This window comes from Ostrinia nubilalis, chromosome 28, assembly GCF_963855985.1.
Source record: "Ostrinia nubilalis chromosome 28, ilOstNubi1.1, whole genome shotgun sequence".
Taxonomy (NCBI): Eukaryota; Metazoa; Arthropoda; class Insecta; order Lepidoptera; family Crambidae; genus Ostrinia; species Ostrinia nubilalis.
The window spans coordinates 675,247-701,798 of NC_087115.1; the positions used below are offsets into that span (position 1 = coordinate 675,247).

The 26,552-nt window shown below is 40.6% G+C and overlaps 2 protein-coding genes and 1 long non-coding RNA gene across 3 annotated transcripts; 1 reads left to right on the forward strand and 2 right to left on the reverse strand.

Moving 5' to 3' along the window:
• Window positions 1-892: 892 nt before the first annotated feature.
• On the reverse strand, window positions 893-14,114 carry LOC135085516 (uncharacterized). The gene is made up of 3 exons (XM_063980302.1): window positions 13,978-14,114; window positions 12,374-12,485; window positions 893-11,381 (listed from the first exon to the last, which is right to left on the reverse strand). Exons 1-3 carry the CDS (start codon window positions 13,978-13,980, stop codon window positions 4,198-4,200), a joined length of 7,299 nt encoding a protein of 2,432 aa, XP_063836372.1. The 5' UTR covers window positions 13,981-14,114; the 3' UTR covers window positions 893-4,197.
• A 329-nt stretch (window positions 14,115-14,443) lies between these two features.
• On the forward strand, window positions 14,444-16,009 carry LOC135085532 (PCNA-associated factor-like). Its single transcript, XM_063980312.1, has 4 exons — window positions 14,444-14,592; window positions 14,662-14,730; window positions 14,817-14,978; window positions 15,175-16,009. Exons 1-4 carry the CDS (start codon window positions 14,559-14,561, stop codon window positions 15,480-15,482), a joined length of 573 nt encoding a protein of 190 aa, XP_063836382.1. The 5' UTR covers window positions 14,444-14,558; the 3' UTR covers window positions 15,483-16,009.
• A 4,524-nt stretch (window positions 16,010-20,533) lies between these two features.
• Window positions 20,534-25,362, reverse strand: LOC135085464 (uncharacterized). The gene is made up of 3 exons (XR_010260122.1): window positions 25,278-25,362; window positions 22,073-22,118; window positions 20,534-20,607 (listed from the first exon to the last, which is right to left on the reverse strand). It is a non-coding gene; the product is annotated as an uncharacterized LOC135085464 (long non-coding RNA).
• Window positions 25,363-26,552: the final 1,190 nt, after the last annotated feature.

The window sequence follows — 26,552 nt, forward strand, 5'->3', positions numbered from 1 at the left end:
GCACGTCCCTGTTTCAAAAACCGGGATAAAAACTATCTCTATGCCAAACAGACAGAGTTACTTTCGCATTTATAATATCACTCAGTATACCTACTTAACTAGTTAGATGTAAATTAAAAAACCCTTAGTATGTAATAATTGGAATTTATAAATAGGCAGGTTAGTTTAATAGACAATTTACCTATATTATGTATTATAGTAGTTATTTACTCAATTGTACTTTTTATTGGTGCAACGTGTGCAAATAATAATATTATTCCTTTATGTTCAAAACCTATGCAAATCAATCTTTTTCACTGATGCTCTTTTGTTATTATGTACAAACATTGCTAGGGCGTGAACCTTGGACTGATTGTTTTGATTGACGTCAATCGTCAGGTCTTGTTGGTTTTCATCATCATCATCATTTCAGCCACAGGACATCCACTGCTGAATATAGGCCTTCCCTAGATTTCCAGATTGGTAGCTGCTGCATCCAACTGCTACCTTTTTGAGGTCGTCTGTCCACCTTGTTGGCTGTGTTATAAAGTATGAGGGATAATGCAAAATTACAAATGGGGTTTCAAGTTTTTCGCTGATGGCGCCAGTGGGCGGTCCAGACATGTAAATTTTATGAAACGGCAATTTTTGCGTTTAGGTTATGTACTTTTCAGTGGCCTGGCTTTTTTTGGCCTGGTTTGTAATTTTAACTCAGTCAGTGTTTGAGGTATGGGAGCGGCACGGGAGGGACGGATTTTGACGTGAGAGAACATACAAAAATCTGAAGCACATTTTTGAAGTCTCGCTGACGTTTGACATCCCAAAAACACCTCCCGCTACCATACCTCAAGCACTGACTTTTAAGCACTACCTGTAAGTGCTACTTTTTCCAAACAGAAAGAAAACAGTACAATAGTTTTGTAAAAAAATCATTTATTAATATCTTAAATACATCTTGTATCGGTAGGTGTTTCGATCAACTAAATTTACAGTCACGAAAACTAGGTTAGTCGCAAGTCGCAACTTTTAGCATTGAATTTAGAAACTACAAAATATTTTTGTACACCCCTGTCGAGTTAAGTGCGTACCTGGCTGCCGTGACGTCACATCGACGCTCGAGGGAGTCGCACTCAGCGAGATGCGCAGTTAGCTTGATCGAGTTGTAGTGAAAGAGGTAGATATATGCGTTCTATGCTAAAAGACGCGACTATATTCACTAAAGTCCGGTCGTCGAGCAGATAGAATTTCGTCCAATGACCCCAAGCTATCCATCCTTATCGCGCGCACGTAATTATATTGCTGTCGCGACTGTGCAACGGGCGGCTGCAGTGAGTGTGCGAGCGCGACAGCAATATCATTACACGCGAGCGATAGGATGGGTAGCTTGGGGTCATTGGACGAAATTCTATTCGCTCAGCGACCGGACTTTACAAATAATCAACCATTTTTGCATCCTCAACTAATATTTTTAGGTAATTAACGGTAGATATTATAAAACTGAAAAGAAGTGTCTCTATAGATAGAGAAAGAGAGCTAGATAATTTTTGAGTGGTGTGAAAGAGACAGGTAGCTTTGGTTGCAAATCAGTGTTGCCAGTCCATATATCTAACAAACTTAATAATATTTTACATCGATACAAAAATACTATGTACATTTCGTTTTACAAAATCACTTTTCATGAATTATTAGGGTATTTTTAAATGCTCTCATATACTAAACTTTTTATCTAACCCTACATAATAATAATAGGAATAAAGTAAAGTCAGCGTCAGAAAGTTGACAACACAACCTATTCTAATTAGGGTTTTCGCGAATGAAAAATCCGCCAGATGGCAATATGTAGACGCGAGGTCCAAATGCTGCATTATTGGTTATTTTTGACATGACATTGACAGATATGTCAAAATCCACCTTCTTCTTTTTTTCATGTCGACAACAAACCTACACAGTGTCAGCCCAAAACTCCGCCATAAGAGTGGCGTTGTCAGTAGCACTCATCAAATCCTCCTGAGTGCAGTTGCTTGGGCACTCAGGGCATGGCATCAGGTGCTTCATCGACTGGGGAACAAAAACAAAACATGACAAACCGAAGGTCAAAATCCACCAATCACGCAGCAGTCAGACCCCACATCCACGTCCCGCCATCTAGCGGATCTTTCATTCGCGAAAACATTGTAACAAAGACGTGTCGCGAACTATTTGACGCTCACCGTACCTACTATTATATTAATCTCATAAGACTGTTTTTCTCAACAACAATTATACAATTTTAATTTGAAAATGTGTGTAATCATCATTTAAAGGTAGAAAGTATCTTACGACCGTATTCACAAACATTGCCATCAGAGTAAATACAAACAGACTAAATACAAATGAGTAGGTTATCTTCATAGAAACGCACCGAGCGCGGTTTGTATGTGAGCGCGCCAATACGTATGCGGCGCGCACGCACACACTGACAAAATTCGGCTAATCCCCGCTAAATTTTGTCAGTGTGTGCGTGCGCGCCGCATACGTATTGGCGCGCTTACATACAAACCGCGCTCGGTGCGTTTCTATGAAGATAACCTACTCATTTGTATTTACTCTGTTACTATGTCTCACAGTGCGCGTGGACGCACAGGGTGACACACGAACCAATCACAGAGCTCTATTCAACGCTGTGCGTTCGATTTGCTTTTGCTAAGCAAGCATCGTTTGTGAACACAGGCGTTGTGTATCAAACTGAAAATTGATACATTTTGAATTTTAAACTTACTTCTTTTAAAACAGTTTTTGTTAATTTCAATATCATATTTATTTTTATGACAATTAACAGGCATATCTTTAATTCTATTTGCATTCAGTTTTTTTTTACAAATTTTGTGACAATAAAACTTAATAAATAATGCCATGTATGGCAACATTTACATACTAAATTCGACAACATTACTGGCAACATCGAAGACAATGTGGATAAAAACTAACAACATAGTTGTTGTTTAAATTCAACACACTTATTAATAACTTAATAAATTAACTTATAATTATAATAAAAAAGGTCCCTTTCTTACTTCGTAGTGAGCAGGTTTTTAGAGATTTTCACTTTAAATAAACCATGAAGTAAATGACTATTTAATTATATGGCTAATACTTTGGGTAAATGCCATTTATTACAGTTGACAGTTACAAAATTTAAGTTGACAGTTACTAAATGTAAGTAGACGGTTACTTATAATAAGTCGACAGTTACTAAACAAACAATGTAAGTAGACAGTTACTAAACGTAAGTAGACAGTTACTAAACGAATGTTGACAGTTACTTAATATAAATATACGGTTACTTATTATAAGTTGACAGTTACTAAACGTAAGATGACAGTTATTTAATGTAGGTTGACAGTTACTAAATGTAAGTTGACAGTTACTTAATGTAGGTTGACATACACTAAAACGTGAGTTCACCAGTTCTAATTTGTTTTAGTTGCTGCTAAGTTAAGCTTCGGCCAAACCAAAGCGTTCAGATGCGTTCGCGATGGCGATCAGACGGTATCAACGTGTTCACTTTGACGCGTCCTGTCATTGGCCGCGGCGTCAGATCAGATCGCGCTTGTCACTTTGACGTTTCTGATTTTAAAATGGCGGATTTTTTTCTATGGTATGCGTCTGAAACGCGAACGCGGACGCAAACTGAACGCGTTGGTTTGGCCGAACCTTTAGGTACTTATTTATCTCAAGATGGCGCCCACTACTGTAAGTCAGGAATTAAGTAAAGCACATAATATTATGCACAAAATGCCATAGAGCCCACATAAGTCAGACGCGTGCTTTCCGTACAATTTGACTGTCATCTAGCTTCACACACTGACAGCTGTCAAAAGAACCCTAAAATAGGTCAATGGCAATATATTTTCCACCCTAAATTCATCCTTAAGAAAATGCAAGATACAACCCGGTCGAGTTTACTGCGCACCAGGCAGCTGTGACGTCACATCGCCGCTCTGGTACGGACGGGGCAAACGCGGTGTGCGGATGAGTGCGAGGGAATCGCATTCCAGCGTGGTGCGCAGTTGCTCGATCGGATTGTAAGTAGTCTGCTTTTCAATACTTATTGTTGAGTAAGTTTCCCTCTATGGCGAAAGTAACCCGCATTTACGTTAACCGAAAGTTCCTTTCGTTCTGCCTCAAGAAACAAGTAAAGCACATTTTTGACGCTTTAAACTTAAAATTAAATAATAATTATGCGTGAGAATGGTGCGGTAACATATCATTATTATACTTCTCCCCGCAAACACAGCAGGTGAACATTCCACAGGTTATTTGTAAATGAAGTTCGTTTAAAATGGACGCTGGATAGCTCTTTTTACAAATAGGACAGTCTTTCAACGCGTCCAAATGGTCTAAATCCTCATGGAAGTCTTTCGCTCGTCTACTAACAAATTTTTCAGGACAATACGCACACGAGTATCCATTTTCAGTCGAATCGTTCTTTTCATTTACATTCCCTGCGCCTTCATTTGATTTTCGGACGCCTTCATTTGATTTTCGGGCGCCTTCATTTGATTTCCGACCGCCTTCATTTGATTTCCGAGCGCCTTCATTCGAATTCCGGACGCCTTCATTTGTTTGTAATCTAACAACATCAGTACTGTCATTTTCTTCTTTCACTTCAGCGAAAGATTCTTTGAAATCAGCAATAGATTCCTTCACGTCAGCCAAAGAAGGTATATTGACCATCACATTTTTATTATCACTATCTAATTCCGTTTTAGTTTCTTTATTATTAGTATCACTTATTATTACAGTGTCCCTCGAATCGTCACTCAATTCTATCGCATGACTTTGAGATACTTCAGCAGAATCAACCACGGCATCGTCTGTAGTCGTGCTTATCAAGCGAGACTGGACCTTGTCTTTAGCGTAATAGATATCAATCTTCGGCACCTTGTCCTCCTCCGTCTTAGGTCGGTATTCCTCTATCAAAACTTTGTCAAACTCAAAATCTGTCTTATGGTGTTTTCGGATATGAGTGTTCAGAGATACGATCCTAAATTGGAAACTGCATAATTTGCATTCTATGTATTCTTTGGGGTCCATTGGCGTGTGCTTAATGATGTGTTTGTAGCAAGTGGCTTGGGTAAGGAAGTAAACGTTGCATGCCCCGCATTTGTAAAGTTTTGTGGAACTCGCAGTAGTTTTTGCATTCTGTTGTTCTTCTGTATCCTCTGGATCGTCAGTTTTAATTTTCTTCTCCGAGCTACTTTGCGGTAAATCATCATTAAACCCAAACTCATGCCTCCTATACTTCCCAATACTAGTATCTATCACGAAATCTTCTAGACGCAGCGAGTGGGTCCTATGGTGAACGCGTTGATGCATTTTCAGGCCTACGTGGGAGAAAGTCAACCCACAATCGGGGCAAGCCATCGGTCTCGCTCCATGGACTCCTCTCACCATATGCGCCACTCCGGTCCTCGAATTCAGGAAGTGGTAACCACATTCCAAGCATTTGTACAACTTGTTAACACTATCAGATTCGTCGTCAATGTCTTGTATCAAAAAAACACCTGACGTTCTACCAACGTGGTGCTCTTTATGGTTTCCCATAGAGTTTCTGGTGATCGTCAAACCGCAAACTTTGCAAGTTTCTTTAAGGCTAACGCATCTGTGTTCATCCTCAAAATGCATATCCAATCTTCTTAAGCTTAGAAAAATGACGTCGCATTTTTTGCAGTTGTAATAAATTATTTCTTTCGTTCGGTCATTCTCAGACGCATTGGATTCCTGAGGTTGAATTTCTTCTTGTTTTTCAAGTCCGTTTTCCGTTTCGTCAGGTTCGGAATCGTTTTGCACTGATTCGCTAAATTCATCGTTATCATTTATGATGTTTGCTATACATTTAACGTTAGCAATCATTCTATTATGATGCTTTTCTTTGTGTAACATAAGCGAGCTGTGGTTGAAAGGCAAATCACAGAACGTGCATGTGTACTTTTTGATGTCATGATTGAGAGCCGCTAAATGATTTTTCAAGCTCATTGCTTTCATGAAATGTATCCCGCATACGTGACACTTGTAAAGATCTATCACTACTTCTCGAATTTTGGGGGCGAATGTTTTACTGGATACCCGATTGAATCGTCTCTCAGAATCGTTATTATATTCATATAGAGCTAAATCTTCAATAGTCAATTTCTGAACTTCGTGATGTAATTTAACGTGTTTGAATAGAGATTGCGGCATAAATTGTAAACCGCAGTGCGAACAGGGCACTGCGCGTTCTGGTTTGCAAGCTTTTAGCTGGATATGCTTCTCCACCGAGTTACGTTTCAAGAAATGAGTGGCGCAAAGACCACACCTGTAAACATTCTTGTCGTCATCAACTAATTGGTCAGCTATCACTGGATCGTCAGTTGTCAAATTGGCATCCGATTCAGAATATTCCGCGTCTCTAGCTACAGATTCGTCCATTTGCTCGCTCACATCAAGTTTGGTATCGTTGATAGTCACAATACGACAGGGCTTGCTCAAATCGGACGATGTTTTGTGCGACTCCCTGTGATTTTTGATTTCAGACGCGTGGAACTCCAAATCGCATTCGTCGCATAGAGTCCCTTTAATATTGTTTGGATCACAGCATTTATTATGCTTCAAGACGCGAGATTCATTCATAAACAAGCACTTGCACGAACCGCATCTATAGAATGTAACGGTAGGTATAGTTTTAACCTCAATGGTGCCTTTCCCATAGCTGTGGTGGTTGCAAAGGTGACTAACCAGATGTATTGTGGGGAAAAGAAGACCACATTTGCTACAATTGTCTGCAGGTATATCATGATCCGGAGAACACACGGTGAAGTGTTTTTCTATAGTCTTCTGGGATATAAAGTGTAAACCGCACGAGCATTTGTATACGGTGGACACTTTCTCCACAGATTTGTTACTCCCTTCGGCAGAATTTTCCGAATTCTTGGATTTCGATATTGGTATGACAGTGATTTTCCCTCGGGTCATGGTTTTGTGTCTATCGTGCTTCTTCATATGGTCAAATAGGTTGTGGACTGAGAATTTGAGCTTGCATTTCGCGCACGACCTGATATGCTGAACAGGAGTGCAGATGTCATGCCGATTGGAAGTGACACACACCTCACAGTTCTCGCATCTATAGTAAACGAATTCAGGCTCTCTGCCCGTTGCACACTTGTGTTTATTTAAAAAGATCGTAGCTTTTGAACTAGAACCGCATTTTTTACACCAATACTTGTGATTTTTGAACTCAATGTTATTTTCTGTATTCGTCGACTCGTCGTCATTTCTCTTTAATATATTCTCATTCGCGGACTCAATTTTATCTTTGCTTATTAATATTTTTTGGTTCGTCGATCCCACTTCATCTTTCTTCAATATCTTTTGTTTCGTCGATTCCATTTCATCTTTCTTCAATATCTTTTGTTTCGTCACCACGACCTCATCCTTACTCTTTAATATCTTTTGGTTCTTAAATCGGACCACTTTGATGCACTGTCTGTTGTGTTTTTTGTTTTCCATGTGCCAAGCTTTATGGTTCTTTATTCCGACGAAATAGAACGTCAAATCGCATATCTTGCAAGTCCTGCGATAGGATTTTTTGGAGCAAAAGGCGTGATTCTTGACATAGCTTAGCGTAGTGGAACAGAGCTTACAGAATTGACATTGGTATACCACTAGTTTCTTCGGGATTGGTTTAGGTTTAACTTTGGCTTTAGATACGGGAGGCGGGCGAACTCCCAGCTCTTTTCTGCATCTGCTTATCGATTTTAAGAATAGTTTTCTTTCCTCTTTGCTCTCCGAACTCGTTTTGCGCGACAACGGCACGACTACGATGTCATTTTTAGTCGCGTCCTTATAGGTTTCGTGCCAAAGCCGATGCAAAGCGTAGCTTTTGGGGGTGAACAAATATTTGCATATACGACATCGTTGATTCCGAGGGAGGCACGTAGGGTGTGGCACCCAAAACGAGTAGCACACTTTGCACTTTTTGCACTGATGCAATTTACACACCGGTCGCTTTTCTTCGCCATCTTTGACCGGCCTTCTGAGTAAACACTTGTTATCTATCGCCACAATTTTGATCTGCCTTTTAGTTACATCCTTATTCCGCTTATGCCACTTCCTATGGTCTTTCAAGTCTGCCGCAGGTATGTCTAAATGGCACTTCTTGCATTTGACTAGCTCCTCGCTCGTTAAGCACTTGTGTCGGAGTATGAGCTCGGCATTTGACGAGCAACACATGCAAATGTTGCATTGATAGAATACCCCAATTTTGATGGAGCCAACAATCGTTTTCGGCTGGAATTCCGCAGCTTCTGCGTCAACTTGCAACTTCTTATTGAACTCTTTGTCTGCTACATCGTTAAATGCGACTATTCTAAAAGAATTCGCGGTGATATTAGGCGTCGAATGCAGTTTTTCGTGGTTGTCCCTTGCGTTCTGCGTACTAAAGGGTATGGCGCAGAATTCGCAACTAAAAGCCTTCCTGTGTGGTAAATTCTCTGCAGGCGCACAAGTTGTCGCATGGTTGTATATGGAGTGCGGATCGACGTACAGTTTGCACGTCTCACATTTATATATAGTTAATTCTGGGGGTCCATTCAATATGAGTCTCATTTTCACAAAGCGCGTCACATACATACTACGCGACACAATCTGGTGCACTTCTGCATCTGATAGCGTGCCAAAGAGCTTCAACCAGTCTTCGTTGAGTAGGTTTTTGTAGTCATATTCCACAGCTTTGAATGAGTCCCGCGTTATTTTGGGTGAATGAAGCTGCTTGTGTCGCTTGTAACAACTTTCTTCCAGCCTCAAGACACAAATGTCGCAACTCAACGTTACCGTATCGTGTATGTTGTTATAATGGTTCTGACAATGCACTACAACATCGTCATATGAATCTGTAGCGACTTGGCAAGACTTACAAAAGTAAAGTATATTCCAAGTGGAAGCGAGGGTTTCGTATCTTTTAATCAATTCGTTCACCTCGGCATCCTCTTTCAAATATTTATGGTGGAGTAGATGCACTTTGAGCACGGATTCGGAGAACTTTTTCTTGCAATGCTTGCAAGTTTTCGAACTACCGCACTGATGGTTTGCTAAGTAATACGTTTCGCAATCTTCGCATTTGGGATAGTCCGGAATATGCGGCACTATGGGCTTGTTATCTTCTAGGTTGACGAATGTGAAATCTCTTAATTTCGCGTTTGATTGTTTATGTAATTCCTCATGTGAATTCATAGGGATTCCCCCAAAGAACAAAAGGCCGCAGAATTCGCAATTCCGTTTGCTGGTGTACCGTTTGCACTCGCCAGTGGAATGGAAGCCACGAGACGTTTTCATGCAGGTGTGACATTTCTCGCAATACATAAATTCGTATTTGTCTAGCTTCGGAATTTTAGTCGGAGTCGAATGTTCTGAATCTTGTTGCTTTCGCTTCAGACTTTTTTGAGTGGGCTTTTCTGGGTCTTTAAGTTTCTCTTTTTGTGGACTCATTTGTTCCGGGACTTTTTGGGGAGTCAAATCTTCATCAGGCAAGACGTCGTCTACAAAAATGAAGTCCGCTTTGGTTTTATGTTTGCTGTGATTACTCATATGCGATAATATATCGCTGACGTCTATATCGCACAGTTTGCAACGCACCGACGACGAAGTGCCCGTACAAACGGGTGTGTGCGCCTGAATCTTTTTGATTTCGAAATACACCGCGCACTTTTGACACCAAAACAGCATTTTTGAGTTCATATTCCCAGTGATGGGGTATGTTCGGAACGCGTCGTTGTATTTATGTTGGTTTTGGTGAATCTTCATGTCTCTTAGACGGAATTGCTTACAGCAAACGTCGCATTGGTAGCGTGAAATCATCGTGAGTTCAACGCAGGAAACGTGTAAAATCGCGGACCAACACGTCACGAAGTTAATGTTACATTTGTCGCAGTTAAAAACACAACTTTTCGGCACCAAATTGTCGTTGATTTTAATCTTTTCCGGCACTTTTATCGGAAATTGTGGTTGTGGTTTTTCTATGTTACGATTTAAAGCTTGCGATTTTAATTTGGGTAACTTTTGGATGTCTTTTCTGCAGGTTATACGTTTAATCGTAGTCTCACCCGGGTGAAAACGTCTCTGATGACGTTTTATGCTTCCCAACGAAGCAAAGAAGCTCCTACACTTAATACACTTAAACTTCACTTTAGACCGAGTTTTTTCGTCACTCACTTTAGAAACTGTGCTAACCGAACTTGACTCTATGTGTTGAATCCTTTGGTCTTTTTCTGGTTCTTCTGTATCACTTGATATCACTTTTTCCTTCGGAATTTCCAACAAGTCCCTTAACAACGAACCTCTTGGCTCGAAATTGTCTCTCTCTATATGCATCATTCGCACGTGACTGTTAAACCGTTTCAAATGCGTAAACCTTCCTTTGCAAATCTTACAAACGCCGTTAAAAATCATTTTTTCGTAGTTGCCTTCTTCCGTCATATCATGCACCATTCTCATGTGCACTTTGAACCATCTTATATCTAAATATGCTGAGTTGCATAGCTTACACGAGAACACTATGCGTTGACTAGTACTTGTACAATCGTTGTACTTCACAGGGGTTGGTTGAGGCGTAGTATTCATAGGTAGAATATCATAGAGATGCTGTATCAGCGCTATTTGACTAGGGAAATAAGTTTTGCAATGTTCACAATATTGGGGGGCGTTTTCAGGTTTTTCTTCAACTGTGGGGCTTTCAGATTCGGAACCTTCGGGGCTGTCTAACGCTACTAAAAACGAATGAGCGACCATATTGTGGGCGTCTAATGCATTTTGTGTTGCAAACAGAGTCATACACTCCTTGCAATAGCAGTCACTATTCTCTAAACGGTCTTTCCAGTCTTCTAAAGACACATACGCACCGTTTATGTCTCTAATTGGTCGTTTACAAGGCTTGGTACCTAGAATGATTTTGTTCTTGTAATGGTATATCTCGTCTGAAAGATCTGGTATGTATTCTTCTGCCTCTGGTTCCTCAATTTCAGATTCTTGGAAGCTTTCACAGTTCATCAATTCTTCTTCATGGTCGCCTAATTCTTCATCGTTATAATACTCTTCGAAAACCTCTTGGTGTTCGGATTCTTCTGGGTTTGCTGTCACGCTGAAGTTGTCTAACTCTTGGTTATGTAGATCTTCTTGGTTGTTCAGGTCTTGGTTATGTAATTCTTCTTGGTCGCCCAGGTTATAATTGTTGTATTCCTGGTTTAAATCTTCTTGGTTGTCCAGGTTATAATTGTTTTCTTGGTTTTCTGATTCTTCTGGGTTATCTGTTTGGTTATAGCTAGTTTGTTCTTGATCTTCATTCGTGTAGTACTTGTATTGATCGTAGCTGTCGTATGAAACTGCTGATTCTGTAAACATTGTTATTGGTTTAGATTAAAACAAATGTTTTGAAACACTCCCACTAGGTGGACCGACGATCTGGAGAGGTAGCGGGAGGTGCCTGGATGCGAACGGCGCAGGACCGGTCTTTGTGGAAATCCTTGGGGAAGACCTTTGTCCAGCTATGGACGTCTTTCGGCTGGAACGAACGAACGAACGAAATGTTTTTAAAACGTCTAGCGTCAAGACGAGTAAGAAAAATATCTGCTCATTTGTACACACAGCAACAAGAGACAAGCTCAAAAATGTGATTTAAAGAAAACGAAAAAAATTCATATCTGAAATGATGATTCTTTTACTGATTTTTATTAATCTATCATCTCTTTAAGCAGGCTCTTTTCGGGACACCCTGTATATAAAATATTGATTTGACAAAACTTCGTTGACGTCTTTCCCGAATACTATAAATCCGGGGCTTTTTAAGGCGAGAGTGAATAGGCACTTACAGGACAGATATGTACCATCCTAGAATGCATCTCACTTAACATCAGGTGCGATTGCAGCCTGGCTTGTATAAAAAACGTTTTCAGCTGTCTGTCCCTATGTATGCTTAGATATTTTAAACTTCGCAACGAATTTTGATGCAGTTTCTTTTTAATAGATAGAGGGATTCAAGAGAAAGGTTTTAGAGGTATACTTAGCACCCGTGCGAAGCCGGGGCGGGTCGCTAGTTCTGCATAAAACATAACCGTCTGGCGCAATCGGGTAAAAAAATAGATACAAAAGACTATAATTTGTATATTTTAAAGACTGTAAACCCTTGAAAAGGAGGCTGACAATAGTGACCGAGTTTCTTGCGCTGCTTCTTCTCAGCACTGGCCCATTTATTGTCCCGAAGCAGTGGTAGGGTTAATATTGGGACGTGTAAAAGTGGTTTTTAAAAGTTTATTTGCAAAAATAAATGAGTTTATGAGTTTTTTAAAGCTGGTATTAAAAATTAAAGTACAGATATAGTTTTTACCTTCATACTGGTCCTCGTCAAGGTCAATGGGCTCGTCCTTGATCTGCAGCAGGCCCTGGATGCGAGGGTTGTCCAGGATGTCGTGCTCCTCGATGTCTATGTCGTCTGCCATCTGGAATTAATGTCAGACATCTAAAGTCTTAGTTCAGTTATTCGTGCCTGACACGTTCCTAGCACGGTCATGGTATGATATGGTGTAGTGCAGGGTTTCCCAATTTTTTTTTGCCAAGGAACCCTAATTGATTATACTTTTCCTAGCGGAACCCCCGTACTACTCCGCCCGCACGCCCTGCCCCTCCCTTGTGCGTAAACAAGTCGGTGCGCGCGAACAACGACGGTCACGAAACGTGGGATAATATTAATATATAATATTTTTACGGAACCCTTGCGGCCTTTCCACGGAACCCCAGGGTTCCGCGGACCACCATTCGGGAACCGCTGGTGTAGTGGGTAGAGACCTTAAGGATAAATGTGTTACTGCATAAAAACTTAACACAAATACATACAAGTTCGGTTTCAATAAAATTAAAACACTAAAGTAATTAATTAATACCTAAACCTAAAAAATATTGCCTGTATCTTAGGTATCTATTTAAAAAGTGCAGACTATACTATTGTATAAGTGTGTCAAACTACAATTATGTACATTGAGGCTGCTATACTTAACTACTTACTAAGCATTATTTCTACACTGACCTAAAATTAATAATTAGGCAGTACTTAGTAGTAATAAATAATCCCGCTTTAGGCAGTTCGATTTATTCAAGTTGTTTATTTAAAAAGAAATAATTAGTTGAAAAACAGCGCAGCCCGGGACTTGCTCTCGATGCAGCTTGAGCTGAACCTCATTGCCTTTTGTTTACTGTATTTACTCTAGTTTTAATTTTAATTGTAACTTTTGAATTTTGGTTGTGGGAAACAATAAATGATTTTAATTTTTTATTTATAAGTATGTGGTATTTATTTACCTGATTGTGAATATTTGTGTTGTAGTCTGTGCACTTTTGCAGCACATAATGTGTATGTAAAAATTAACATTATATGCCACAGTAACTACATATTTAGCTTGTTATGTATCATCTGTACATAATATTGGTATTTTAACAAGTTATAAAGTAGAAGAAATCAACCAAGCTATAAAGTACCTAAAATAGAGTCAGTCTGGTACATCTGACAGGAGATAAGATGTAAATACAGTGTGGTAAATATCCATAACAAATGTTTTAATAATTTACTTATTATTTTTTTATGACTCCTAATTGCTATTTTAATTTAAATAAACCTGTTAATTCTACTCTTTCCTTACTGATGTGTTTAGCCCTAAGATAAAGGTATCAATATTTGATGCAAAGGTGAAAGGGACCAACCATAGTAGCTACAAAAAATGTTTTTGTTTGACTTACCTACTTTCACCAAATCAATTTTTAAAAATCATTTGTGCCTTTGAAATCTCTACCATAGTCTCCAAATGGATGTGTTAAGTCATAGTCGAGCTCAGTTATAAAGGGAAATATAACTAAATGCCAGGAATAAAAATTTAAATGCATTTTACTAGGTTGTTTGTACACACAGCAATGGTTTATAAAAACAATTGTTCTATTTACCATGTATCAGCTTTTGTTGATCTTCATTAACTATCACAAACTAATGTGGTAATTTCGGTGGTAATTACGAGTTCTTTAGAAATTTTATCATCAAAATTAATATCCGGAGAGGTTACTTTTCAACGAAAAATGAATGAATGAATGAACAAATACAGACAGAGGAATGTGAATAAATGAGCGAATGTTTATGATAGAATGACACGCTATAGTGCTGCACCGCGACTATTCGATATTTCAATTGATTTGCAATTTGGTTAGTTTATATCTTTCTAAGCCTAAAAAAGCTCAAGAAAAGAACAAAAGTGAAATATTACATCTTAAATGTTCTCATCATATTTTTGTTGACTTTAATACATTTAATCATACTTGATATCAAGATACGATGTCAATACGATCAAATATGATGGCAAGTCGACAGCGAAAAAAAGTCAAGAAGATAGTTTCGCGCCAAAATCTGACATATATGTGCGAATGTCAGCTGATGTTTTGATCATTTTTATTTTGTTGCGAAAACTGAAATTATTGTAGTAAATAGCTCGTGAAATACAGTTTCTGTTAGTTTTAATTATTTTGTATCATTCATGGCCCGAACAAAGGCTTCAGTGGGTGCTAAAGGTGAGTTTTTGACACAAACATGACCTAACCTCTCACTACAATGTTTTCAACAATTTTTTTGCGTTTTAGTTGCATCTGGGAAAAGCAGCAAGGCTCGATGCAGCGTAGCGCCAGTGGCTAGCAGCGGTGGTGGTTCTGGTAGGAAAATTACGATAATTAACTAGTTTTCAGGCTTAAAATTTTAATGTAAAGTTTGGTCTCATAAAAATGACTTATAACTACAGGAAGCGGTGATAAAGCTTCCCGAAGCGGCTCTGGCGGCGGTAACTCCGTCTGCCACCGAGAGACTCCAAAGTGGCAGAAACCAATCACAAACTTCTTTATTTGCAAAGATAACAGTCGCACTAAAAACGATTCCGATACCGAAGAATGTGACGAAGCTGCTGGTAAGTCTTTTAAGTTTTTAAGACCAAAAAGAAATTTTATTACGTGTAAGTTTTTATAAAAATAAATTTAATGCTTTGACTAATTTATTTTTCATTATTCAGAAAACCACAGCTCTTTATAATATTAATACAAACAGGTATTTTCATAGTTCTTACAGCCAATAATGGATTCTATATGTAATGCGTTTGGTTACAGCCGGCAGTTCGAAGCCAAAACCTAAACGTAAGGTAATAGAATCAGAGGACGAAGATGAAACCGAAAGGCCAACTAACAATGTTCTGGATGAAACAATCGAATTGGAGCCGTTAACAGGTGAAGACAGCCACAAGATTGATGAGTATTACAACAAAAATTCAAAAGGAAAAGGCGTAGGGAAGAAAACTAAAGGCAAAGAGAATATCGATGCTAACTCTGAAAAAAGAAACTCGGTGAAAAGGGATCTCGAAGAATTGACGCTGGAAGAGGAAAGCTTACCGGCCACAAAGAAGATGAAAGTGAATTGATCTGACAAACGTACCTCTTAGTCGTAAGTATTGTTTAAACCACTGTTGATACCAACAATTTTGTTGTATGTTACTTGGGTTACAAATCATTTATGTCCGTTTTCACCATCTCTAATTTTTAAGTGACCCCTGTGAAAATTACCACCATAATATCAGAGTAAATACAAATGAGTAGGTTATCTTCATAGAAACGCACTGAGCGCGGTTTGTATGTGAGCGCGCCAATACGCATGCGGCGCGCACGCACACACTGACAAAATTTAGCGTGGATTAGCGGGGCGGGGAGTTGCGCCGAATTTGGTCAGTGTGTGCGTGCGCGCGGCATACGTATTATTGGCGCGCTCACATTCAAGCCGCGCTCGGTTCGTTTCTATGAAGATAACCTACTCATTTGTATTTACTCTGATAATATATAAAAATTAGAGATTGACGGTGAAAAAGGCATGAGACCTGTAAATATACCTTAGTTCTAAGTAAAAAGTTGATGGGCGAATTTTTAATCAGCTTACTTGAAGATTACTATGGATTTTTGGACCAAATAAATAAAATAAAAATTTCAACTTATTCTTGCCAGTTCAGAAGTTTAGTTTTTGCATTTTTGTTTTAGTAAAAAACTAGCTTTCCGCCCGCGGCTTCGTCCGCGTAAAATTTTGTCTGATACATAAAAACTATCCCTGTTTCAAAAACCGGGATAAAAACTATCCTATGTCCTTTCCCAGGACTCAAACTATATCTATGCCTTATTTCATCAAAATCGGTCCAGTGGTTTAGGCGTGAAAGCGTCGCAGACATAGTTTCTTTCGCATTTATAATATTAGCAGGGATAGGGATCATAAAATCTTCAAATAAGTAATAAATAGATTAAAATCAGCCTATAATCAATGTATTTTCTTGATTTCTTATGTTTGTGGACCAAATAGATGTAATGTTAAGTTTTTTTTTATAATAAAAACACAATGTAATTGCAAAAAATATTTTATTTCTGTATGCATTCATAGAAAAAGCAAAATGTATTATGCATAAATAAAAAATGACACACAATAATTTAAATTACACACCCGAAAATAATATAAAACATAAATTGTTTTTGTTTTTACATGCAAAGATCCAAAAAAAAGTACATAATAAAAAAATAAAATGTTTAATTCAAAATAAAACAGCATTTTACACACTATCTACCCGAAAACGGATCGTAACCGTATCAACTCGAGGCAGTATTCTATGCATGAAACAATGTACTGCAATGCACACTTATCCACCTGTAACGTAAACACCTCGTCTCGCGATTACGATGCGAGAGGCGATACGATGTTGATCCCTTTCCGGCTTGATAAGTGTGTTATGACCTTTAGTGTGAAAACTACGGAAATCAACACGGAATTGAGAATGACGTTACCGTACGTACTCCACATATAGCATTAGGAGACTGTAGCCTAACAACATGGGGGTAGACTGATTTTAAACCACAGTCACCAACCGCTCCAGTCTGCCTGTGATCACGACTGGTGGTGCAAGTATTACAGGATTCCCGATTTACGTTTTCTACAGCAATTTGTATTCTGAATTAAAATATTACTTATTAAATTCCGGAAATACACAACTTTAGGGAGGCTATTGTTTTTGAATTTACCGCTAGAGGCGCTACTGTAGTGTGATGTTAAAATTCAAATATGGCGCTAGTGTTTGGTCTCCGAAATAATAATAACTAATTTTTAGTAATGTGGGTGGATTACGCGGTTTTATTTCTGAATTGTTGTGAATATTTTTAATTCCTATGATTAAAAAGTGCAAATATGTGTTGTGTTAGTACTTTTAAAGAGGAGTCATGAAAAAGTGGAATGAAAGAACATCTAATTCGAAGGTAAGTACCAATTTTTATTTAAACTGGGGCAGAAATGTTCTCGAGTGGCGACCACGGGCCGGAAAACGTAGTGTGGGCAGGCCCCTCAATAGGTGGACCGACGATCTGGTGAAGGTCGCGGGAAGTGCCTGGATGCGGGCGGCGCAGGACCGGTCATTGTGAAAACCTTGGGGGAGGAATTTGTTCAGCAGTGGACGTCATTCGGCTGAAACGAACCTATTTTTATTATTATGTACTTAGTAGATACGTATTTTACGGTGTTTAAAGATTGAAATGTAAACTTTATTTTTAACCATCGTAACTTCGTAACTGACTGAGGACAAAACTGTAGCTCTCATTAGCGCCATATTTTTCGCAATTTTTGAGATTGGATAAAATTATACGACGTCGTATCGTGGGAATATACGACGAGCAAGCGACACGCACTAGACTGTACTCGTACATCGAAGTCCTTAAGAGATTCCAGCAAATTAATAAAAAGTTATAGATCGTGCGATCCACGAAGACGCGCCCCACCAGTTTTTGGTCGAGTCACGCGGGGTGCGGGGAGTTTGATCCGAGCAATCCGAGCGTCATTATTGTAGTGTGCGTGTGCACTCATGGATAATTTAGCGTGTACCGATAGCACAAACATTAGCGGAAGAATGGTGGGGCGCGTCTTCGTGGACTAAAGGTGAGTTAAGGAAGTAGCACATTTATCAACCCGGAAAGAGATCGTTACCGTATCAACTCGAGGCGGTCAGTATTCTTTGTATGAAACTCCATACTGCAACGCACACATAACCGCAACGTAAACGCCTCGCCTCGCAGTTGACAGCGCGCGAAAGGCGAACGTTGTTGATCCCTTTTTAAACTTTCGCGTTCCATTTCACTTAAAATAGTAAGACACGGGTCTTAACTCGACATTTATTAATGAGTTACATTATGTACTCACGGCTTGACGCTTCGGCTGCGATGCTGCACGCGTTAAGACCAGGGTCTTACTATTTTAGTTGTTGATCCCTTTCCGAATTGATAAGTGTGCTACGTCCTTTACTCTACTAAATTACTCGACTAGCGCGGGCAAGGCTTATTATACATACACACTGGACTGGCTGCTGTCATAATATTTTTGTGCCTATTTGAGTTTCGCCATTTTAGGGCACTAGGCCATATGCCTTCTTCCTTGATCACACGTATCGAGCAAACGGGCGAGACAGTGCTCTCGGCCGAGTACTTGGTGTGTATGAACATTACGCCGAGTGCTCGAGTAGGTGACTCGCTCACCCAACTCTCTCGGTCTTACTGTCTCGCCCGTACCACTAGGTAGGTGTGATCAAGGCTATACTGTAGGCAGATACGATCATACGATTGTCCATGAAACTAAAAGTATGGACACAGCCTGTCCAGTGTGTATGTATATGTAATACGGAGGGCTTAGTGTGAGTTTACATCAAACGTCCACACTAGTAATGGCAAAAAAAAATTACATCAAATGTATCACGGATTATACCAGGGCCCCGATTACGCTAAAAATTTTCATCTTCAACGTGCCCGGACGTCAGCTGTTTTGACAAATCCGTATCGCAGAATCGAAGAAGCACGTCTGTATTGGAGACGTTAAAAATTAGCGTAATCGGGGCACAGGCCCCTAGCGAAAACTTTCGAGAACTAAAATGTTCAGTACCTCTAGTAGGAAAAACTTTCGAGTTCGTTTCGTTGCGTATTCAAAGTGTCATCGAAAAATTTTGTATGAAAAATTAAACAGCGCCCCCTAGGGCGGCTATAATATAGGGGGCGCTGTTTAATTTTTCATACAAAATTTTTCGATGACACTTTGAATACGCAACGAAACGAACTCGAAAGTTTTTCCTACTAGAGGTACAGGTATTTTTAACGGGCTCACTAGTGTGAACGTTTGATGTAAACTCACACAGGTGACCTTTTACTTTCCAAGATTGAGTTTAACTTTAAGTAGATCTCCAACAATGCCACCTCCTAACAGCCCAGTTCTTTCATCATCGCAATCGCCCGGGCTGTTGCCGGGGGGCCCACCGTTTGAGGGGGGTCCACCGTTTGAGGGGGGTCCGCCGTTTGAGGGGGGTCCACCGTTTGATGGGGGTCCGCCGTTTGATGGGGGACCGCCGTTTGATGGGGGACCACCGTTTGATGGGGGACCACCGTTTGATGGAGGACCACCGTTTGATGGGGGACCGCCGTTTGATGGAGGGCCGCCGTTTGATGGGGGACCACCGTTTGATGGGGGACCACCGTTTGATGGGGGACCGCCGTTTGATGGGGGGCCGCCGTTTGATGGGGGACCACCGTTTGATGGGGGACCGCCGTTTGATGGGGGACCACCGTTTGATGGGGGACCACCGTTTGATGGGGGACCACCGTTTGAGGGGGGTCCGCCGTTTTATGGGGGACTGCCTCCTGGGTTGTTGCCTGGCCCTCCGCCTGGGTTTGTTGGGGTACCGCCGTTTGATGGGGGACAACCGTTTGATGGGGGTCCGCCGTTTGATGGAGGACCGCCGTTTGAGGGGGGACCACCGTTTGAGGGGGGTCCGCCGTTTGAGGGGGGTCCACCGTTTGATGGGGGTCCGCCGTTTGATGGGGGACCGCCGTTTGATGGTGGACCACCGTTTGATGGGGGACCACCGTTTGATGGGGGACCGCCGTTTGATGGGGGTCCGCCGTTTGATGGGGGTCCGCCGTTTGAGGGGGGTCCACCGTTTGATGGGGGACCACCGTTTGAGGGGGGTCCACCGTTTGAGGGGGGTCCGCCGTTTGATGGGGGACCGCCGTTTGATGGGGGACCGCCGTTTGATGGGGGACAACCGTTTGACGGGGGACCGCCGTTTGATGGGGGACCACCGTTTGATGGAGGACCACCGTTTGATGGGGGACCACCGTTTGATGGGGGACCACCGTTTGATGGAGGACCGCCGTTTGATGGGGGACCGCCGTTTGATGGGGGACCACCGTTTGATGGAGGACCACCGTTTGATGGGGGACCACCGTTTGATGGAGGACCACCGTTTGATGGGGGACCGCCGTTTGATGGAGGACCACCGTTTGATGGGGGACCGCCGTTTGATGGGGGACCACCGTTTGATGGGGGACCGCCGTTTGATGGGGGACCACCGTTTGATGGGGGACCACCGTTTGATGGGGGCCCGCCGTTTGATGGGGGACCACCGTTTGATGGGGGACCGCCTCCTGGGTTGTTGCCTGGTCCGCCTGGCTTGTCGCACTTATCGCCACCACCACCTAGCAGTCCACCTGAATATAATAAAAATATAATTTGTAAGTAAATAGGTAAAAAATACCCAATAGCCTTATTCACGTAACAAAACTCCAACGACAACAAATCGCTGATTTGAGAAGAAAGAAAGCAAGGAAGAAAGAAAGAAAATACATTTATGGCACACTAGAACAACAAATTACAGAAATTAATAAATATTATTAATTTAAAAATTATGCCAAATTTGCTTCCACTCCAGTTGCGATCGTGAAATACGCGAGTTAGGCCACAGACCGATCATCATCATCATCATCCGTTTACAGTCCACTACTGGACTTTGAGCCTACTATACTTTAGTGCAGGGTTTCCCAATGTTTTTTTGCCAAGGAACCCTAATTGATTATACTTTTCCTAACGGAACCCCCGTACTACTCCGCCCGCACGCCCTGCCCGTCCCTTGTGCGTAAACAAGCCGGTGCGAGCGAACAACGTCGGTCACGAAACGTGGGATAATATTTTTTACGGAACCCTTGCGGCCTTTCCACGGAACCCCAGGGTTCCGCGGACCACCATTCGGGAACCGCTGCTTTAGTGGAGGGTTTTGCCATAATCTCCACGTTTGGCAGGCGGGTTGGAGATCGCAGATTAAAATATTTCTCTGACCGATACAAATAATATGACCAATGTTCAAACACACAAATGTTTGCATTGTGTTATCTCAATTCGTGCTCATCGCTGAAACTCCTGTGCAGCCAAGATCAAATTCAAATTCATTTATTTCACAGAAATACACGTCCACTAGATGTTAGTAGTACATAATCAATTTCGTTACAGTGTATCTTGCCATGACTGGCAAAAAGTCCCGAACATTAGCGTATTTGTAGGCTTTTTTTACCAGGGGGCCCCGGGCTAGTTGGTCCGGAGCAGACCATTTCCACAAAGGCCGGTAGGTAGCGGCCTCAGCGCCTTCCTGCTACGCGCGTTTTCCGATACCTGGCCTCCACTCCAGAACCTGCCCCATCGGCCGTCAGTTCTGCTTACTATATGCCCTGCCCATTGCCACTTCAGCTTGCTAATCCGTCGGGATATGTCAGCGATTTTAGTTCGTTTACGGATCTCCTCATTTCTGATTCGATCGCGTAAAGAAACTATCCAGTAGTTTCAAAGTCGAACCGAACCGGGTAGAAAGAAACCGATTTGTCAACACACGCACTAAGGGTGGCCCGATTCTAATTTGTATGAAGGATCGGCCGATACCGAATCAGTGTAATTACTTTCGTACATGCCCATACTGATTAACAGCCCGACACAACTGCCAACTTAAAGTCGGTGGTCTGCGCCTAGGCTAAAGGTTCGGCCAAACCAACGCGATCACACGCGATCAGCCGGCGTGCAGCGATGGCGATCAATGCATTTAAGTCTGGTCGCCATCGCTGCACGCCGGCTGATCGCGTATGATCGCGTTGGTTTGGCCGAACCTTAAGGGTATCGTATTTTTCTTACCTAATAGAGGAAGGGTGGGTTTCGGGTCACAGAGGCAGTAGCATACCTGAAACAAAGAATAAAGAAATAAATTACTAACAAACATAAAAACAGAACAAACAGTTTGGTTGTCTTCTTCTCCATCGCTACACTCTTGGTCGTGATCGTTACACATGGATTGGTAGCAAGCTTCAGAATCCGTCATCATTCGTCCCGCATTGCAGCCTTTCTTGTACACTCGTGCGTGGAGTGGACCATTGAGTGCAGTTTTAACTTGAGGGCCTAGTGTGAGTTTACATCAAATGCGCTCACTACATTAAATGTATGACGGATTGTACAGCGTGCCTAGCGGGAAACGTTCAAAAACTAAAATTTTCATAATTTTTTTAACTCACACTCAGCCCACTGATCAGTCCAGCGCCCTTCAGGTTAGGTCATAATAGACTTACGCCCGTATTTACAACACGTATCGCTTAGTACAGCAGCAGACGCAGCAGACGTACGCCCGTATCGCTTTTTTTTTTTTTTTATGTGACAGGAGGCAAACGAGCAGACGGATCACCTGATGGTAAGTGATTACCGTCGCCCATAGACACCCGCAGACCCAGGGGCGTTACAGGTGCGTTGCTTGCTTGCGTGAAGTAGCAAATCGAACGAACAGCGTTGAATAGAGCTCTGTGATTGGTTCGTGTGTGACCCTGTGCGTCCACGAGCACTGTGAGACCTCATAGAAATGTCAAATCGGAAAGGGATCAACACCGTATCGCCTTTCGCGCGCTGTCGTCGCGTTTCGCGCGCTGTCAACCGCGAGGCGAGGCGTTTACGTTACGTTGAGGATAAGCATAGCTGGGCACCGTTAATCAAATAGTTAACTTCGTTAATCGTTAAACCGTTAATAAATAAATTAACTTCGTTAAACGTTAAAACGTTACATTTCACAAGATTTAACGCAAGTTAACGTTAATCGTTAATCCGTTAACACATGATAATAAAACGAAAAAAATAAATGTATGCAAGGTTCAAATAATTTCGAAAGCTTGTATCGCGCATGAAAATTCCTCTTTTATGTTTGCGCTACAAGCTTTCGAAATTATTTGAACCTTGCATAAGTACCTACAATTATTTTTTTCGTTTTAGTACAACTGCATTTCAGAATAAAAGCTTGTTTTTAAAAAAGTTTTTAATTATTATAATTTTATTTTACACTTTTTAGTAAGTATCTCAATCTCAGAGCCTTGGTTCAATTACAATACAATTTAGCACCAAAGTGCTTGAAAAGACAAATCCAGCAAACACAAACTCGATAAGTTTCCACCGTTTCGTTTAGGAATTCCTATGGCCAACTCCTGACTCCATCATCAGGACCCTGGACATCATCTAGTACTAAAGTGCTCGAAAAGACAAATACAACGAACCCAAATTCGATGCGATGCCGCCGATTCATTTAGGAGTTCATATGGCCACCTCATGACTCCATCATCAGACCAGCTCAATGGTACCATAACATTGTATTGTCATCGTACCTACATAAGTATACCAAATTTCAGCTTAATCGGTTGAGGAAAACTGGTCTTAAATTCAATTGCAAGAGTTGTCCCACACATACCTACTACTTAACAAGTGTCGTTAGTGATCTGGATCTAAAAACTGTTGTTTTGGGTTCTGGAAGTTCTGGAAGCCCGAATGTACTTGTAAGAACGCGTTTTTCTAGCGTTTTTCAGCGTGCCTGCTGTATCTTTTTGGTAAATAAATAGTAGGTACTGGATTAACGATTAACGGACTTAGGAAAATTTAACGGAAGTTAACGAGTCCGTTTACAATTTTTAAAGTTAACTTAAAAGTCAATCCGTTAATAGAAATGTTAACTTCGTTAATTAACGATTAACGGATTAACGAGTTAATGCCCAGCTATGAGGATAAGTACATTGGAAGCAGCAGCGACGACATCGTAAAGGTAGCAGGGAAGCGCTGGACGCAGGCCGCTACCAATCGATCAACGTGAAAAGCATAAGGGGAGGCCTATGTTCAGCAGTGGACGTCCTATGGCTGAAATGATGATGATGAGGATAAGTGAACGTTGCAGTTTCATACAAAGAATACTGACCGCCTCGAGTTTTTTATTTTATTTTATTATTTGTTAATTTTATTTTTTTATTGAGTTGATACGGTTACGATCCCTTTCCGGGTTGATAAGTGTGCTATGTCCTTTATCTAAATCGAGTAAGTAGGTAGCTAGGTCGTTCCAGTCAAAAGATATCAACTGCTGCGTTTCGATGGTTTCGATGACTCTTTTATAATGCGAACAGCTAGGGACTGGAATTCGCTGCCTGTTGGTGTCTTTCCCGAAGACTATAATCCGGGTTTTTTCAAGGCGAGAGTGAATAGGCACTTACAGGGCAGATATGTACCATCCTAGACTGCATCCCATTAACATCAGGTGCGATTGTGGTCAAATACCTGCCTTGTTATGCATTAAAAAAACTGCAGCCAAGGTATTTTTTGATCACTATACAGGGTGGAATTTTGTAATGCCACCTGGAGGGAAAGTACTCTTAATACTGTAGATAGAAAATGTTACTCAAAGGAAACATTCCTTAATTTAGGAAAACAAATAGAACTGCATTCGAAGATTTCTTAAATTTTACTTGCCACACTGGGGAATCGAACCAACTAAAATTTGTTTAAAATTACACCCTGTATTTTTATTGCATCGATCGTAAGGGTTAAGTATAAGGAGGAAATCTCTCTAACAAACTTGATAAATCAAATCAAAGGAAAACCATGAAATCTTAAATTACTATAATTATTTACAGAAAATTGTATGGTATGATGGTTAATTTTCGACAATTATTAGAAAAACTTTGAATGCAGTTCTCTTTCTTTTCAAAAATAAAGGTATGTTTTCTTTGAGTAAAATTTTCTATACATATACAGTATTAAGAGTACTTTCCCTCCAGGTGGCATTACAAAATTCCACCCTGTATAGCTTCCCTTACCACCACTTCGGGACAACATTATGACCTGGTTTGCAAGATGCCCGTTTATTATTTTAAGGGTTTTATTAATCTAAGATTTTAAGTTTATTTATTTAACTTATATGCTCATAAAATACAGTAAGTACATAAGGCAAACGTAATATTCGGCACTATCCTCCAGTTAACCTTTAGGGCCACACTGAGAGAGTAGGCGGTACAAAATTCAATTATAAATAAAAAAAACTACTTACCAAAGTTATCAAAAAGAAAATGGTCTTCATATTTGCTTCGTTTAAATATTTTTTCCAAATTAATTTATCACACTTTCTGTACAGAAGTGTGATGATGTGTGTGAAGATATAAATTTGATACCCCTTTTATACGGATTCAGGTAATTTATGCATTATTAGAATTAAAAACAAATAGTGCACTCGCAAACATGCAACTTCTCAGTAATTGGTGAACGAAATAAACATAGAAGTGAAAAATTATTATTGAACTAGTTATTATAGAATAAAGAAAAAACCCCAACTGCGTAAAAATGAACTAAAAAGATAAAAACAAGCCTTAGTGTTTACAAATGCAGTCGGAGGCATCAATGACTAATTCTTTTGTTAGTGATATGTATTTGTATATATTATACATCATACCCACATACCTACATACACTCGAAAAACATAACCCTCCTTCTGGCGCAGTCGGGTAAAAAAGAAAGAAGCCGAACGGTGAAAGGGTCGGACTGGCCGACTCGTGATCCGAGGAACGCGGGTTCGGTCCCCGCTGCCGCTCTATTGTGGTGAGCTTACTCGTGATACAAGCATTTAGCTTAGTACGAAGGGCTAACGGGATTATTAGTAATTTTCTAATTAAACAATTACTAATAATCTTTATAAAAAAAATACAGGTGACTAATGCCCGTTTTCACCATCAATCCCTAATTTTTAAGTGACCCCTATGTAAACAAAATTCCTGTTATTTGGTACCATAGGGGTCATTTAAAAATTAGGGATTGATGGTGAAAACGGGCATAAGGGTTCGTTAGTTTCAGCCAAATGAAGTCCACTGCTGGACAAGGGCCTTTCCCAAGGATTTCCGTAACGACTGGTACGGCGCTGCCTGCATTCTGCGGACCAGTTCCTTCCTTCACGAGATCGTCGGTCCACCTAGTTGGGCCTGAACTACCAGTCTCTCCATCTAGTTCTCATCTCTTGTTCTTTAGCCTATTAGACAATTTGACACCATTCCCCAATAATTCGAAATCACAACTTTTCTAAAAAGACACTTCATTCTGGTCTTAAAAACTTAATCAATTTTAAATTACCTGTAAATTATGATTTTTGGTCGCGTTGTAATTGAAAAAAGTAGTTTAATTGAGTTGACAAAATAGTGACGTCACTTGCTTGTAGTGCCATACAAAATCTATGGGATAGTTTCGTTTTGACAGTTTTAAAAAGTACGTCAATTGATTGGTGGTGTCAGCATGTCTAGTAAGATTATAAAAATGCTAGATCTATCTATGTTTTCCG

Bases quoted from the DNA above. Each gene is read 5' to 3' on its own strand.
- LOC135085532 (XM_063980312.1), top strand. From the start codon at position 14,559: ATGGCCCGAACAAAGGCTTCAGTGGGTGCTAAAG. The intron at 14,593-14,661 runs GTGAGTTTTTGA...TTTGCGTTTTAG, and splicing joins GGCTTCAGTGGGTGCTAAAG to TTGCATCTGGGAAAAGCAGC. The intron at 14,731-14,816 runs GTAGGAAAATTA...TTATAACTACAG, and splicing joins TAGCAGCGGTGGTGGTTCTG to GAAGCGGTGATAAAGCTTCC.
- LOC135085516 (XM_063980302.1), bottom strand. The intron at 11,382-12,373 runs GTAAAAACTATA...CAATGTTTACAG, and splicing joins TGACGAGGACCAGTATGAAG to AATCAGCAGTTTCATACGAC.